At 45.9% G+C, this 16385-nt stretch overlaps 1 protein-coding gene across 2 annotated transcripts in view; it reads left to right on the top strand.

Annotated features, from left to right (window-relative positions):
• Positions 1-2705: 2705 nt before the first annotated feature.
• ADGRD1 (adhesion G protein-coupled receptor D1) overlaps positions 2706-16385 on the top strand; it is a 145125-nt gene continuing 131445 nt past the window's right edge. Inside the window, exons 1-5 of one of the 2 annotated variants that reach the window (XM_082640017.1) lie at positions 2706-3397; positions 3482-3518; positions 11875-11958; positions 14093-14188; positions 16025-16147. In XM_082640017.1, the coding sequence (XP_082496143.1) occupies positions 3332-3397; positions 3482-3518; positions 11875-11958; positions 14093-14188; positions 16025-16147 (406 nt within the window). In that variant the 5' untranslated portion in view covers positions 2706-3331. The remainder of the gene's footprint in view (positions 3398-3481; positions 3519-11874; positions 11959-14092; positions 14189-16024; positions 16148-16385) is intronic. The other variant, XM_082640016.1, reaches the window with a different exon arrangement.

Genomic DNA, 16385 nt, shown 5'->3' with positions numbered 1-16385 from the left:
GGTCTTCATTGCTGCCCGCGGGCTTTCTCTAGTTGCAGTGAGCGGGGGCTGTTCTTCGTTGCGGTGCGCGGGCTTCTCATTGCGGTGGCCTCTCTTGTTGCGGAGCACGGGCTCTAGGCGCGCGGACTGCAGTCGTTGCGGCGCGTGGGCTCAGTAGGTGTGGCTCAGGGGCTCTAGAGCGCAGGCTAAGTAGTTGTGGCACACGGGCTTAGTTGCTCCGCGGCATGTGGGATGTTCCCGGACCAGGGCTCGAACCTGTGTCCCCTGCATTGGCAGGCGGATTCTTAACCACTGCGCCACCAGGGAAGCCCCTGATGGTGACTTTTTAAAAAAATTTTTATTGGAGTATAGTTGATTTACGATGTTGTGTTAGCTTCTGCCGTACAGCAAAGTGAATCTGTTATACATATACATCTATCCGCTCTTTTTTAGATTCTTTTCCCGTATAGGCCATTACAGAGTACTGAGTAGAGTTCCCTGTGCTCCACAGTAGGTCCCTATTAGTTATCTATGTTATATGTAGTAGTGTGTGTGTGTGTCAGTCCCAATCTCCCAATCTAACCCTCCCCCCCACCTTTCCCCCCTGGTAACCATGACTGTCTCTGTTTTGTAAATAAGTTCATTTATACCCTTTTTTTAGATTCTGCATATAAGCGAGATCATGTATTTGTCTCTCTCTGTCTGACTTCACTCAGTATGACCATCTCTAGGTTGATGGTGATTTTTATGGTTAAAAAAGGAACAAACCAGCGTGGTTCGGTCTCAGTGATGGGAGAGGTCCATTTAATTAGCAATCTGTCTAATTCTTGGTAAATTAAGACCTGGACTAAGAAGAATCTGCGTCTGCTGTCTCTCCTCATGCATCTTTCTCTTTCCTCTGGAGGCAGGCAACAGGAGGGACAGAAAACTGGTGAAACGTGGAGATAAAAGATGTAAATACTTTCCCTTCAGGCGATCAGCCCAGGCAGCAGGATAAAGGTGGCAATTACCACAGTGGAATTCACCATTTTTTCAAGTGCGAAGAGATAGGGAAACGTGCACATGAATTTCTGGAGCCCTGCTGAAGCTGTGCAGCGTGGTTCAGCCTATCAGATCATCTGGGAGGTTGTGGGCTACAGGCACAAGTTAAAAGTACATATGTAGGGCTTCCCTGGTGGCGCAGTGGTTGAGAGTCCGCCTGCCAATGCAGGGAACACGGGTTCGTGTCCCGGTCCGGGAAGATCCCACATGCTGCGGAGCGGCTGGGCCCGTGAGCCATGGCCGCTGAGCCTGCGCGTCCGGAGCCTGTGCTCCACAACGGGAGAGGCCACAGCAGTGAGAGGCCCGCGTACCGAAAAAAAAAAAAAAAAGTACATATGTATATGTATAACTGATTCACTTTGTTATAAAGCAGAAACTAACACACCATTGTAAAGAAATTATACTCCAATAAAGATGTAAAAAAAAAAATAGTAATCACTTCACAGTTCTGACATCACGTTTTTTTCTCCGCCATGGAGACTGGAGGGCATTTTCTTATCCTCTTTAGGAAGTACTTGGACTCAGGGCTCTGTTCCCATTCAGCGTCAGGACAAAGGAGCTAATAATATTAGCTAACATTTAGTGGGTGTTATTTTCTACTTTATAATAATAATAATCACAGCTAACATTTATTGAGTGACATTTTTTCTTTGCAAAAAATAGCTAGCATTTATGGAGTGCTACGTATTTTCCAAGCGCTGCTTTGAGAGCCTTGTATGTATCATCTCATTTCTTGTTAAAACTCTATGGAGCGGAAACTATTACCTCCATTTTACAGACGAGGACTATGAAACAGAGAGGTTCAGTAACTTGCCTAAGAGCACACAGCCAGTAAGCACTGGAGATGGTACAGTGAGGTAAGTTTAAATCACATAGCACATTAGAGCAGTGATTATAATCGCGTGTGCATGTGTGTGTGTGTGTGTGTGTGTGTGGACATGAATGCAGTATAGATAAAGTTTTGGTCTCTAGTAAAGTGGGCTGAGGCTGGCTAAGGGCCTGGCGCTTTGCTATCACCTTGAGAAGTGGTCCCCAACCTTTTTGGCACCAGGGACCGGTTTCATGGAAGATAATTTTTCCACACACCGGGGGAGGCGGGGTGGGGGGCTGGGGGTGAGGTGGAGAGGGTGGGGGGAATGTTCAGGCGGTAATGCGAGCGATGGGGAGCGGCAGATGAAGCCTCGCTCGCCCACCGCTCCCCTCCTGCTGTGCGGCCTGGCTCCTAACAGGCCATGGACCAGGACCTGTCCACTGCCCGGGAGCTGGGGACCCGCGACCTTGAGAACACTACCCTGGATGCTGTGGTGGGCTGTGGGGATTGGTGTGCTCGCTCAGGGCACCTTGTAAATAGTTTCACTCTTCTCTGAAAGGGTTAAAGAGCAGACGTGGCCGGCATCACGTAGAGGGCACGAGGGTGCGGTGTAGTTTCTTCTTCCATCCCTAAATCACCTTCCTTCTCTCTCTGGGCAAACAAGGCTCCGCTCTAAACAGAGTTTACGGTCTGCTGTACGTTTTGTACTTACGCATATTTACACTGGCTCCGAGGCGCTGGTGGAAGGTAGCTGACGTACGTACACACCCCGTGTCTGTCTGCTCTGCTTCTGAACCTCAGACCCTGAAGGCAATTCCCAGTGGTTCTTAACAGGCTGGTGTTAGGACCCAGGAAGGACACAGCAGCCGCGGGATATAAATAGAGAAGCAGAACAGAACCAAGTTTGAGGAGAGAGCCTTACATCCCTCACTCTCTCCACCCCAAGTGCTGCGGGACAGACAGAAGGACGAGGTGTAAGCCTGAGTCACACCAGAGGACTCGGGCAGCAACGCACCAGCCCAGGAGCCTGAGGGAGTTCCAGACACAATTCCTCCCACTTCCAGGAAAAAGAGAAACTTCCAACTCCGAACCTGGGTGGATACCACTGAAGACTCTTGACAGAAACAGAAAACCGGGAGGGACCCACGATCACTCCCCGAGCCTCGGCACTGCAGCCGCAGCCCTGGATTACTTCTCGGGAGCTGTGATCAGAAGCTGCCTTTCTCCTCCCTGCGTCCCCGTGCCGGTCTGATCGTTCCCATGTGTTTATCGATCACCGAAGACCCTTGAGTCTGGAGACGAAGACGAAACACCCGTTAACTCTCACGACCCTCTGCCTTAACTCTGTGCAGTTCACAAACTCTAGGGAAACAGAAGGTTTTCTTCTTTCTGGAACCTGTGAAAATGTCCCTTTCCCAAGGGAGTGAAAGTTAAAGGCGCCACTTTGTCACAGACCCTCAGGAATTCTGCTTGGATCACGTTCTCACCTCCGAAAACACCATGAGGAAGCTTCTGCCTCTTTGCTGCTGGCACTCCTGGCTGCTGTTATTTTATTGTGATTTCCAGGTAATGTCCCCAGGTGGTGCTCGCCGAGGTGGGACTCGCCGGGAGGTTCCCTGCATGTCTTACAATGTGGTGTTTTGTGTGCAGGTGCACGGAGCCGACACCAGGTCACACGCCCATCCAGGTAAGTAAGGCAGCTTCCCTCCTGGTCTGCTCACTACCTGCTCTCCCTGCCCAGCCCGGGGTCTGGAAGCAGTTCGCTTGTTTGTCTCTAAGGCTGTGGGCGAGAGGCCCTTCTTGGGCTCCTCTGGCCCCGCCAGCTGTCCTGGCACCTTGTCCCGGGGGTCACTCATCATCCTCCACCTCCATCTTGGGGAAGCAGGTCTCTCCGCGCCTGGATGCTTCTGGTTCTGGGGCATTCAGGACATGGGGGTGTTCACCGGTGAAGCATCTTCTGTTTTTTACTTACATCCTGTGTCTCCAGCACAGACTCACTTGAGCTGACTTAGAGCATCCCCGCCCTCTTCCCCGCACTGCCCCATTCTGTCCCCATCTCTCCGATGGGAGCTAGAGTCCTCCATTCCCTCTGAGGAAACCCCTCGCCCATCCGGCTGGGTCCGCTTTTCCTTTGCCCCCCTGAGTCCTCAGTCTGGAAGCACCCCCCTGAGGCTTTCCTGGGGGAGGATAGAGGGGATGTGAAAACTTCCCTCGCCCTTTCCCAGAGGGGGAGGCCTGCGTGACGGTGACGGGAATTCGCTTTGTCGGCCCTTGTTCCCGTTTGCTGCTCGGCTGGCATGCGCGTGGTAGAGGGGACCCTACACTAACGTCCCCAAGTCCTTGCTTGGGAGCCCGGAGGACAACCCCGGCCTGGGGGTGAGCATGCCTCTGGCCACGATTATTGTCACGGGCAGCCCTGCCAACTCCACGACCCACCAGAGATGGCGGGCGCAGCATCCCCGGCCCCATCCAGGTGGGAAGCCAGCTCCCAGGAGACGGCTCCGGTCTGGTGGGAGCACCAGAGCCGTGCTGGGTGCAGGTAGACGAGGGGTGGAACTCTGTCCCCTTTGGAGGGACGCGGCCGTCGCGGTGGGTGCTGGAGCCCACCCTGCCATCACTGCCACCTCCGCCTGCCGTCTCAGTGGTACAGGGGCTGCCGTGTCTCTTTCATCCGCATGTTTAAGTTCAATCTTTCGTTGAAAAGGGTGTGAGGGCGGTGAACTTCCACAGGCTCCCCCTTCCTTAGCCAAAACGCTGAAAGAAGGATTTGGGGATAAATAGATCACCTAGCGTCGCCTCCAACGGAGGCTGTTGGTGCCCTGGCGCTACCACAGCTGACGGCTCACACTGGCTTCCCAGGAGAGATGTGTGTGGCCAGGAAGGCGACAAGGCAGCCCCAGGACCCCGGCCGCAGTCAGCGTGGGAAGGGAAGCTGTAGGGTGTTTGCCGTGGGGTCCCTTGGCCACACTGCGGCCCCCCGGTTCCACCCAGGTCCACTGGCATCCTTGACCCTTAGCTTCAAGGTGTGGCTTGAACTCAGTCTTGGTTCCGTAGAGAAACTGCGGCTCTTGCATCCTAACTTAGGGTAGAAAAAACATTTCTTGATCAACTAACTACCTCCGAGAAATAATAATAAAACTGACAATCATAGAAATGTTACCACAAAGGAGCAATGTGCCCCGAGGCCCGGGTGGAAGGCTGGGGTGCAGGGAGCTGGGGTCTTAAGCTGCCGCGTCAGCAGCTGCGAGAGGCTCCTCCTTGTTCAACCCTCCCGTCTCCAGCAGTCTCTCTTTCTTCTAGTTCTCCCCACCCCACTTTCTGTTTTTTTTTTTTTTTTTTTTGTGGTACGAGGGCCTCTCACTGTCGTGGCCTCTCCCGTTGTGGAGCACAGGCTCCAGACGCGCAGGCTCAGCGGCCATGGCTCACGGGCCCAGCCGCTCCGCGGCATGTGGGACCTTCCCGGACCGGGGCACGAACCCGTGTCCCCTGCATCGGCAGGCGGACTCTCAACCACTGCCCCACCAGGGAAGCCCCTCCCTACCCCACTGTTTAATTTTATTTTAATTAAAAAAATTGTATTACTTTTTATTGGAGTGTAGTTGCTTTACAACGTGGTGTCAGTTTCTGCTGTACAGCAAAGTGAATCAGCTATCTGTATACACATAGCCCCTCCTTTTTGGATTTCCTTCCCCTGTAGGTCACCACAGAGCACTGAGTAGCGTTCCCTGTGCTCTGCAGTAGGTTCTCATTACTTATCTATTTTATACATATATCAATCGATATGTCATATTGATATGCCAATCCCAATCTCCCAGTTCATCCCACCCCCTCTCCCTCCTTGGTCACCCCACATTTTTAAATCTTTATTTCCTTTTCTTCCTCCCGCCTTCCTTCCTTTTTAGAATAAAGATGCAGGCTGATATTTATTGAACAACGAGGTGTTTTTCTGTTTATTTTATTTTATTTTATTAGATTTTATTTTATTTTATTTTTTTGCTTTATAACAAATTTAATCAGTTATACATATACATATGTTCCCATATCCCCTCCCTTTTGCGTCTCCCTCCCACCCTCCCTATCCCACCCCTCCAGGCGGTCACAAAGCACCGAGTTGATCTCCCTGTGCTATGCGGCTGCTTCCCACTAGCTATCTACCTCACGTTTGGTAGTGTATATATGTCCATGCCGCTCTGTTTTTTTTTTTTTTTTTTTTTTTTTTTGCGGTATGCGGGCCTCCCACTGTTGTGGCCTCTCCCGTTGCGGAGCACAGGCTCCGGATGCGCAGGCTCAGCAGCCATGGCTCACGGGCCCAGCCGCTCCGCGGCATATGGGATCCTCCCGGACCGGGGCATGAACCCGTATCCCCTGCATCGGCAGGCGGACTCCCAACCACTGCGCCACCAGGGAGGCCCGCTCTGTTTATTTTTTATACCCTATGGACGAAACCCTATTGCTTCCTCTCCTTCCCCTCTTCCCTCCTTCCTTGTTTCCCTCCTTCTCTCGCCTTTTCTTTCCTGTCATCCTCTCTCCCGTATTTTCTTCCTCTCCCTCCTCCTCCAGTCCTTTTATTTTGTCTTCTCTTCCTACTCAACCCCCTTTCCTGCTGAAAAGTCTGACCCCTGTCATCTGTGCACCATCAGCACCTGGGAGGCCTGATGCATTTCTGCTTCTGACCTCTGAAGCCTGCCACATCCTGAGGTGAGCCGCAGTGGAGGAAACCTGATTCCCAGGACTTCCACCCAAGGGCATCCGCCTAGGCACACACTGAACATGCAGAGACCCTGTTCCCAATGGGAAGAAATTTGGAAACACCCTGAATACCCATCAGTGTGGGAAAGGCTACATAAATTGTAGCATTTTATTCTAAGGAGCACGAAGCGGTAAATAAAAATGCCAATATGATGGTGTACTGGGTGCTTTTACGTAGATCCCATACAGTCCCCCCAGTGCTCTGAAGCCGCTTTGTCAGCCTCCAGGTGAGGAAGTGTTTCTTCCCAAGAGTAAATGCTCTGCCCAAGGTCCCAGCGCTAATAAGACATCGTGGTAACTAAGGACTCACAAATTTGGAGGCAGCTGGGGGTGGTCAGACTCATACAGAGGTTGTTGAAGATGAAAACAGCGTGGGCAGCCCAGTGGGGGACGTATGCACGGGATGTTCGGTGAGCTGGGGTCCCCAGTAGAGGCTGGACCCCTAGTGTCCGGAAGGGCGCCCACACCAAAGCTTCCTTTCTAAGGTTCTAGGAGGACTAGTAAGCGTTTCCTGTTTTCTCGGTATGGTACCCAGCCCTGTGCCTTACAAATAATAGGTGCTTAGTAAATACCTGTTGGCTGGGTGATGCACTGTCAGTTGAAGATTTGCTGGTTGTCTGGTGAGCTGAGTCCCTGATGACAGCCAGCCTGCATGATTTTAACACTCAGCTGGGGGTTTTGGCTTCGTTTTCTGCCTTGCCTCTCTATACTAGCCCAGGTAACTCGAGATTTTCCTGGTCTTTATCTCTACCGCATAGATAGGTATTTAGTTTCATCAGTAATGGAAAAAGAACTTCAAATCATTTTGAGCACTTGTGTGTTTTGTGACTGTGGACTGTCATTTTGTGCCAGACTATAGCATGCTGTTGGAAGGACCACCAGGGGCTATTCTAGCCCATCTCCCGATTTGAGAGTTGATGGAGGTGAGGCCCAGAGAGGGGAAACTGGGGACTCCATCCCACACCTGGATCCTTTTCTCTGGCCCCAGCCTGCCCGATTTCTTGCTCTGGCCCCGAGGGCAGTGCTAGGAAGCTGTGATGGTGGATAAATCTAAATCCATAAATGGCAACGGCCAAGAAATTGCACATCACTTGAAAAAAGTTTATAAACATGCCTTTTACAGATAACTTTTGGAATGAGGGTTCTTAATAAGCCATGTCATTATCCAGAAGTTTCCTGGCCCTGGGGTACACAGCGTGGCTGGTTCTATTTCCAGGAGATGGGGGCAGCTCACCTCATTGGCCCCATTTAGATGGCAAGGAGGCTAACACAGGTGATTGTAGTAATTATAATTCCCATAGTTATGTAGGGATTTTTTTCGCTGTGTGAATCAATTGTTTGTTCCCTTTGTTTATTTTTATTTATTTATTTATTTATTTATTTATTTATTTATTTGCGGTACGCGGGCCTCTCACTCTTGTGGCCTCTCCCGTTGCGGAGCACAGGCTCCGGACATGCAAGCTCAGCGGCCATGGCTCACGGGCCCAGCCGCTCCGCGGCATGTGGGATCTTCCCGGACCAGGGCACGAACCCGCGTCCCCTGCATCGGCAGGCGGACTCCCAACCACTGTGCCACCAGGGAAGCTCTATTTTTATTTTTTAATTGAGACATAATTGGCATGTAAAATTAATAATGAGTTTCAGGTGTACAGCATCATGGTTTGGTGTTTGTACATATCGTGCAATGGTCAGCACAGTAAGTCTAATTAACATCCGTCAGCAACATCATGTTGTAGCGTCTATAAAGGACCCTCAGAGTCACTAGGTCACGGTAGGAACTTCATTCTTCATCGTCCTAGTGCAAACGCAAAAGTGTTTATGATATAATTTTTAAAAATAATGTTTATACACTATTGAACGAATGGAAATTTGGCATTTAGAAATTGGGGAGCATCAGAATTACATAGTCTTTCTAGGTTTATTCTTTTATTTATTCATTATTGCAATTTCTTCATTCATTCCACCTATATCGTTTTTTTTTTTTTTTTTTTTTTTTTGCGGTATGCGGGCCTCTCACTGTTGTGGCCTCTCCCGTTGCGAAGCACAGGCTCCGGACGCGCAGGCCCAGCGGCCATGGCTCACGGGCCCAGCCGCTCCGCGGCATATGGGATCCTCCCAGACCGGGGCACGAACCCGTATCCCCTGCATCGGCAGGCGGACTCTCAACCACTGCGCCACCAGGGAGGCCCTATATCGGTTTTTTAAGAATTAATTGCTAACATTAAAATTTGGGGGAGAGTTCAAATGCAAAAACCTCGATTTCTGACATACACACGTGCACGCACACACACACATACACACACACATGCACACACACACACACATACACCAGGCTGTGTTTTAGACACGGGGCTAAGGTGCAAATAGAACAAATTCTCTGCACTCAAGTCACTAAGAGCCTGGTATAGGAGACAGACAACAAACAAATATACTAACAACAAAAACTTTCAAATTATAGTGTAAGCCCCATGAGAAGACAAAACAAAGCATTGGGAGAAAGAGTGGATAGTGGTGGTGATGAGGGGTGATCAGGGCAGGCCTCTTGGAGGGGGTGTCCTGAGGGCAGAGGCTTGAATGACAGAGTCGGTTATGCACAGCGAGAGAAGAGCAGGGGGGACAGCAGGCGAGTCCCACTGTGGAATGAGCTTGGTGTGTCATGGGCCAGGCAGCAGGGGTCCAAGATCTGCCCAAATTGGCAGGGACCAATTTTCCTCCGTGTGGTGTAGATTTCTGTTGAATAAAATCAGTGGACACGTATTGCCCTACACAGATTCAAGGGGTGAGGGCTTCCCTTTACTGACACACAGAGTAAGTGACAGGGAAGGGATGGAATGGGGAAATCTGGAATAAAAGCTGAAAAGGAAAAATTAAAGGTTTTATTAACTTTTCTTTTTGAATATTGATACCCCTCTCTCCCTCTCTCCCCCTCTCTCTCACCAAACTGGATCAACAAAGCATTAAGTATGGATGAGAAATTATTGCTGAAGAACTGATTTTGAAAAAAATTATTTTATTGAAGTATAGTTGATTTACAGTGTGTGTTATGTTAGTTTCTGCTGTACAGCAAAGTGATTCAGTTATACATATATAATCTTTTACATATTCTTTTCTATTATGGTTTATCACAGGATATTGAATAGAGTTCGCTGTGCTGTACAATAGGACCTCGTTGTTTATCCATTCTATGTATAATAGTTTGCATCTGCTTATCCCAAACTCCCAATCCTTCCCTCCCCCCCTCCCCCTCCCCCTTGGCAACTACAAGTCTGTTCTCTAGGTCGGTGAGTCTGTTTCTGTTTCATAGATAAGTTCATTTGTGTCATTTTTTTAGATTCCACATACAAGTAATATCATATGATATTTGTCTTTCTCTTTCTGACAGTTCACTTAGTATGATAATCTCTAGGTCCATCCATGTTGCTGCAAATGACATTATTTCATTCTTTTTTATGGCTGAGTAGTATTCCATTGTGTGTGTGTGTGTGTGTGTGTGTATGTGTGTGTGTGTATCACATCTTCTTTATCCATTCATCTGTTGATGGACACCTAGTTTGCTTCCATGTCCTGGCCATTGTAAATAGTGCTGCAATGAACACTGGGGTGCATGTATCTTTTCAAATTACAGTTTTCTCCAGATATATAACCAGGAGTGGGATCGCTGGATCATTTGGTAAATCTATTTTTAGATTTTTAAGGAAGCTCCATACTGATTTCTGTAGTGGTTGCACCAATTTACATTCCCACCAACAGTGTAGAAGGGTTCCCTTTTCTCCACACCCTCTCCAGCATTTATTATTTGTAGGCTTTTTGATGATGGCCATTCTGACCGGTATGAGGTGGTACCTCATTGTAGTTTTGATTGACATCTCTCTAATAATTAACAAAGCTGAGCATCTTTAGTAGATATTTTTATGATTTTTGAGTTTTTTAAATCAAGAATAGGTTAAGTCCTTCATTTTTTCAAGGGTTCTTTTATATCCATTAGCATGATTTTATTGTTTTCTTCATGAGAATGTTGTATAGTTCTTATTTTGTTCTTAAATGTCTTGGCTGCATTTATAAATGAGAACTTTCTTCTGTTTTTTAGAATTATTATTTGAATACAGGAGAGCTATTGACATTTGCATATTTAATTTGTATCAGCCTCCTTACTAAATTCTTTTATTGTTTGTAACAGGTTTTCACTTACCAAATTATTTTCTTGTTTGTAATAGTTTTTCATTTTCATTATCAGGCATATATCATTTGAAAATAATGATTATATTATCTCCTCTTAAAAAACATCTTTTACAATGAACAACACAAAGATTACTTTATTAATTTTATCTTTTTGGTGACCTGGCAGACATTCAAGGCAGTTGATTATTATTTAGTCATCTGGGCCATTATTTCCACTTCTGGGAACTGTTCACAGAGAAGTAATCCAAAAGAAGATTCAAGTTAGGAGAACAATTCAATGTGTGATGGTGTAGCCTCTCCAGGGACTATTACCCAAACTCGATTATGAGAGTTAGAGAGAAAAAAATAAATCAACTAATTTGGATGGTATTAAGTGAGAAGAGCAGAATAAAAAAGAACATATCTGCATAAAGTGATGTCTACGCAAAGTACAAGGAACATAAAGGTAATTTTGAAAGGATTCATTTTTAGTATGGTGGAAGCAGAGAGATAATAGAAAGATCAGGACCAATTCAGGAGACGTGTATGGAGGACTGCATCTAACACCATCGGCTGGGTGACTCCTGAGGGGGCATTTTATTCCTTGTCATAACAGATAGGCTAAGAGTACAGGTATCTTATAGATTATCATTAGAATGAAATGGGGAAGTATTTGTCAAGAACCTCACACAGTGTCTGCACAATATCAGTGTTGGTTCCCTCCTCTTTTTCAACCTCATTTTTTTCTCTTATCTGATTGTATCAGCTATGTCTTCTAAAACGCAGGAAGTAATAATGGGATAATGGACATTCTTGTCTTTTTTTCTGACACGTATGGGCGTGCTTCTTGCGTTGCACCACTAGGCATGGTGGCTTTTATTTTCTTTGGTTAAAAGGTATCTCTCTATTCCTATTTATTATGTTTTATTCTGTAAAAACATTCATTTAATTACTGAGTTTTTTGAACACTGGGAGTGTGTATTGAATTTATTCAAATGACTTTTGAATACATCCCACAGTCACTCTGATACTTTTGCTCTTTCCCCAATTCCTGATGGAGGTGGTAAGTGGTTCCTTATGTCCAGCTCTTTCTTTCCTAATGGTGATGTAACATTTTTATTCTTTTCTCCCCTAAGGGTTTGACGTCTTGGCTTCTGCTTCCCATTACTGGCCGTTGGAAAGTGTGGATGGGATCCACGAACTTCAGGAGACAACTGGAGGTAGACGGGGTGGGGACAGTAACCAGGGCCCCAGGAATGCACTTTCCCTAGGGAATCAGGGGCCGTTGGGAGGGACAAGGGAACAAACAGCATCCACTCTGAAGTCAGCCACGATGACGGAGATGAATAAACATTTGTGTAGCTTCCCCCTAATCATTGTTATTGCAAAGGATTTTACTAGAACTTTTATATGTTTTTATGGTTGAAGGACAGAATTTATGCTTCAAAATATTAAGATGTGCATTTCGTCCAACAACCTTTAAACAAATGCAGTTGTTTTCAGGTTTAAGCGGTACCCAATGGATCAGTCTCTGTACAAGTCCGGATGTACGTTTTCTAGGTAGGCACAAATGGAGTAATCTACATGCCTGCCAAAGCAGGGGCCCATTGGAACCTAGGGCCAAACGTTGTGTGAACGAAGACTGACCCCCTGTTTGCGGGGTCATGATTTCACTTAGCAAAGGTGTCCCCCCACCTCCCTGTCAGCTCCTCTACATGTCACTGGAAGCCCCCCTGTGAAAAGATCCAACATCACCTAAGATGCTTCCAATGGTCCCCAATTCCGTGGAAGATAAAGTTTCTATCTGAAGCAATTCAGACATTTCGAGAAGGAGAAACCCCAGACAGCCCTGAGCACTTTTTGCATTCCAGTAAGAAGCTTTTTTAAAGTCTAAGTTTTGAGTGATTTGGGATGCTTTGACATTTTAATTTTTATTTCCTTATTCCTCTTGATTATGTCCAATGACTGATGTGTATAACAGGAGAGTTATGTACAACCATCCTGGCACATGCTCAGATTGTCTATACTGGTTCTTTGTAGTGGATTAAAAAAAAACCCCACACATTGCTGATTACTATGCTTTCCACACCAGCACACTGATATTTTCCTTATTCCTGGGACTTCATGTGCTGCCATAAATTGCCACCTCAGATTCTAAAACTTTTTTTTTTTAATTTGCAAATTGAGAAGCATTACAGCTGAAGTCTGTCCTGCTGGCATCCTTAGAGGAGCTCAGTCAAGGAGCAGGGTCCTCCAGAAGGGTGCTGTCCTCCTGTGTAGGGCCACCGGAGGCCCTGCCTTATTCTGCATTGCCTCTTGCTTGCCTGCATATCAGGCAGCAGTGGCGGCCACAGGAAAACCTGTATTGGGCCGCTGGGGCTCCATATTTTCTCCAAATAGTCTGTACCATAGGGATGGAAGGTCCCTGTGATAGTTATTTTATGACTACCTCAGGTTAAAAGAAATGGTTTCCCCTTGTTATAATCTAATTTTCTTTTCTCAGGGCCTTTACTTTAAAGCCTTTGAAAGGAGATCTTTCCAAGTGGAAATTGCATTGTCAAAATAGCTCCTTGTTTAGGACCCAGGCGCTATTTTAGGAATTACTTCAAACAGAACTCAAATAAAGATCTGTATATTTCTCTCCTCACCCCCTCAACTCATTTCATTGCCATAGATTATCAGATAGAATTACACTGTGGTTGAATTTTGTTTACCCAAAGTATTATTTTCCCATAAAACTCGAACTATATCAGTGTTTGTCCCAAAACACTCAAATGATGAAGGTTTCACTGCACTGTTCTATTGGGTCCATTCTTTATGTTATTGTGCTTTACTGGCATATTTCAATTTGATTCCAGGCTCCACATTTTACTTCTGGGGACAGTTGAATGGTGCTGGGGATCATTGCATGGAGGCACTGCTTTGTCATTTGTCGCTGAATTCTCTGTGGTTTTGTCCATTTGTCATAATAACATGCAGTTGTTTTCATGCTGTGTTGCTGTTTCATCAGTTCTTGTGACATCACAACCATTAATCCTTTTGTTAAGGCTATTTTATGGCCGAGTTCAATTTCATATCTCTCAACTAAGTATCTGGATGGGAACGGGAGCCAGCAAACCGCAACCAAATACAGCGGCAATTGCGCCCTAGGTTTGGGACTGAACGGGGCCGCTGGAGTTGCCCTAATGTCCCCTGAAAAAATAAGAGGGAGGTGGGGTCGGAAGAGAAAATCCAAGCTGTCTGCGGGATGAAAGGCACACTTGTCGATGCGTGTTGAGTTGAGAGATATGTCGGTTCCATTTGTTTTTTGTGTCACTCATTCATTGTGCTTTTTTCTTTTGTCGTTTCACCCAGCATTACGAACCCACAACCTCACTGTGCTTCCTCCCCATAATTCTACCTTTGTATATACCAATGACTCTGCCTACTCAAATGTCTCTGCAACCGTAGGTGAGCACATGTTTCTTCTGTGTTCTGTCGAGTTTGGATCTGCAATGAATTGAAAGGCCATTCCAAGTTGGTTCTGTATGAATTCACTATATCTTGACTAGCAAATGAGCAAATAACCAGAAAAAGAGCCAAAGATCCAGGGTATTGAAGATAACAACTTCGAATTAGGTCTAAAGGAATTACCACAGATTGCAGTATATTAGGGGGTGTCTATACGCTTTCAAGCGACCAGGGTTTCCAAACCAGCTCCTTGTTTTCAGAACAATACAGACAGAAGATGAGTAGTTTCTAAAAATAGAACTTGTTTGGATTTTTTAATGGATTATATTCTTTGGGGGAGGAAAAACATGCTCTTTGAATGGAACGTTAAAGTCGATTTTAAAATACCTCATCAAAAATTTGATCTCTTACAAACATTAAAATCGGCATTTCTTCTGTAGCTGGAATTTTTTTTTTTTTTATCATTAGAAGCTGTTTTCTAAGACACACTCACAAGAGTCATGGCTAAACGACTATCTTATTTAATAACCTCCAGAGCCCGTATGTTTCAGATTTTGCTTATGCAGCACAGAGCAGAATAGATAGTAGCAATTGGGCAGCTCTCTGGTCAGTACGGAGAGTCAGCTCAGAGAATTTAGGTCTCACTCCTGATCTTTTTACAATATATAACCTGATTGCTCTTTCAACTATGGGGTGTTTCGCTTCCAAAATTAATTTTGCCAAGCAAACAGTCTGGTTTAGGGGTTCATACAGCCTCAGTCAATCATGAACTGTGAGTTGCCCATGTAACTTTGTAATATGTAGATCATCTCCAGCAATAAACGAGATAGATTACAAAAAATACGTTTAAACACGATAAGGAAAAACTTGAAGCCCTTTGAGTTGGTATCCACATGCCAATGGTTGTCAGAAAATCTGAGCTGGGGTAGCAGTCGGTCAAAGAGCCTCCAGTGCTTCTGTACATCTTCATCTGGATCAATGGCTCCAAGGGCAGGAGGCATGTGCCACAGGGCAGAGGGTCATCTGGGCGACTTTGACCCCAGTCGACAATACGTGACCCATCACCCTTGGCTTCAATTCTGTAAACCACTGACATCGCACTGACACCATCAGAGAGGTTTGCTATGGGAATGGGACCAACAAAAAGATGACGGGCCTGGCGTCTCTTCCAGGACTGCTGGCCCTGTGGTCTTGTTGTTGGCGGGCTCTTCTGGGATGACTCGAGTTTGAAAATGAATTCTCTTAAAATCACGGGCTCCCATGTCTAGGATTGGGGGCTCTCAATGAGAACTCAAAAGGAGAGAGAGTTCACGTGTAGCTTTACGTTCAAACTTGAATCTCAGTGTTTCACTTGGAAGGTCTAGTGTGAAGATGGCAGTGAGAACTCATGAAGAGGTGGATGGAATGAAAGTTTAGGACAGTAGGAGATTCTAATCACATGGCTTCTGGTAACTCAACTGTCGGCCAACGTAGCAATTATAATAGTGTTATATTACAGTACATATTATACACTGGTATGATATTAATTAATGTGATACAATATTAATAGGATAGAATACTTATTAATACTTATTAATAAGATAGAATAGGATAGAATACTTAAATACAGGTATTTAATATTGACACAAATGTATATTATTTGTGATTTAGTTCTTAATTATGAAATGTTAACTACTGTTAATATTATATACTAATATATAATGTTAGAAATATTTAATTATAAATATAAATTAACACAGTATACTTAGATGTAAGTTGTTTGTAAGCCTGACACATCTCTGGACGTTGCATCTCATAAGATTATTAACCTACAGTGTTGCCATTCTTCTCACTTAGATATTGTAGAAGGAAAGGTCAACAAAGGCATTTACCTCAAGGAGGAAAAAGGAGTCACATTTCTGTATTACGGAAGGTACAAAACTTCTTGCATCAGTAATCCAGCACAGTGCGGCCCTGAGGGTGAGTGATGAGCTCCATTCTTTTTCTTTTTCTTCTTCTTCTTTTTTTTTTTAGTTCATTTCATTGCCAGGTACCATCTGTTGCTCTGGGCCATGGCAGATGTGAAGGCGAAGTTCGGCTGCAGGATGCGTGCAAATGTCACATACGGCTTTGAGGGGAGGGGAGGGGAGGGGAGGAATAGGGAAGCAGACACCTAGAATTCTAATGCGAGACCCGTCCTAGAGGTGGAATTAGAACA

The sequence above is a fragment of the Mesoplodon mirus genome (genome assembly GCF_964341445.2).
Source record: "Mesoplodon mirus genome assembly, chromosome: 13".
Lineage (NCBI taxonomy): Eukaryota > Metazoa > Chordata > Mammalia > Artiodactyla > Ziphiidae > Mesoplodon > Mesoplodon mirus.
The sequence above is the reverse complement of the archived record's forward strand: the minus strand, read 5'-3'. Positions and strand labels throughout refer to the sequence as shown.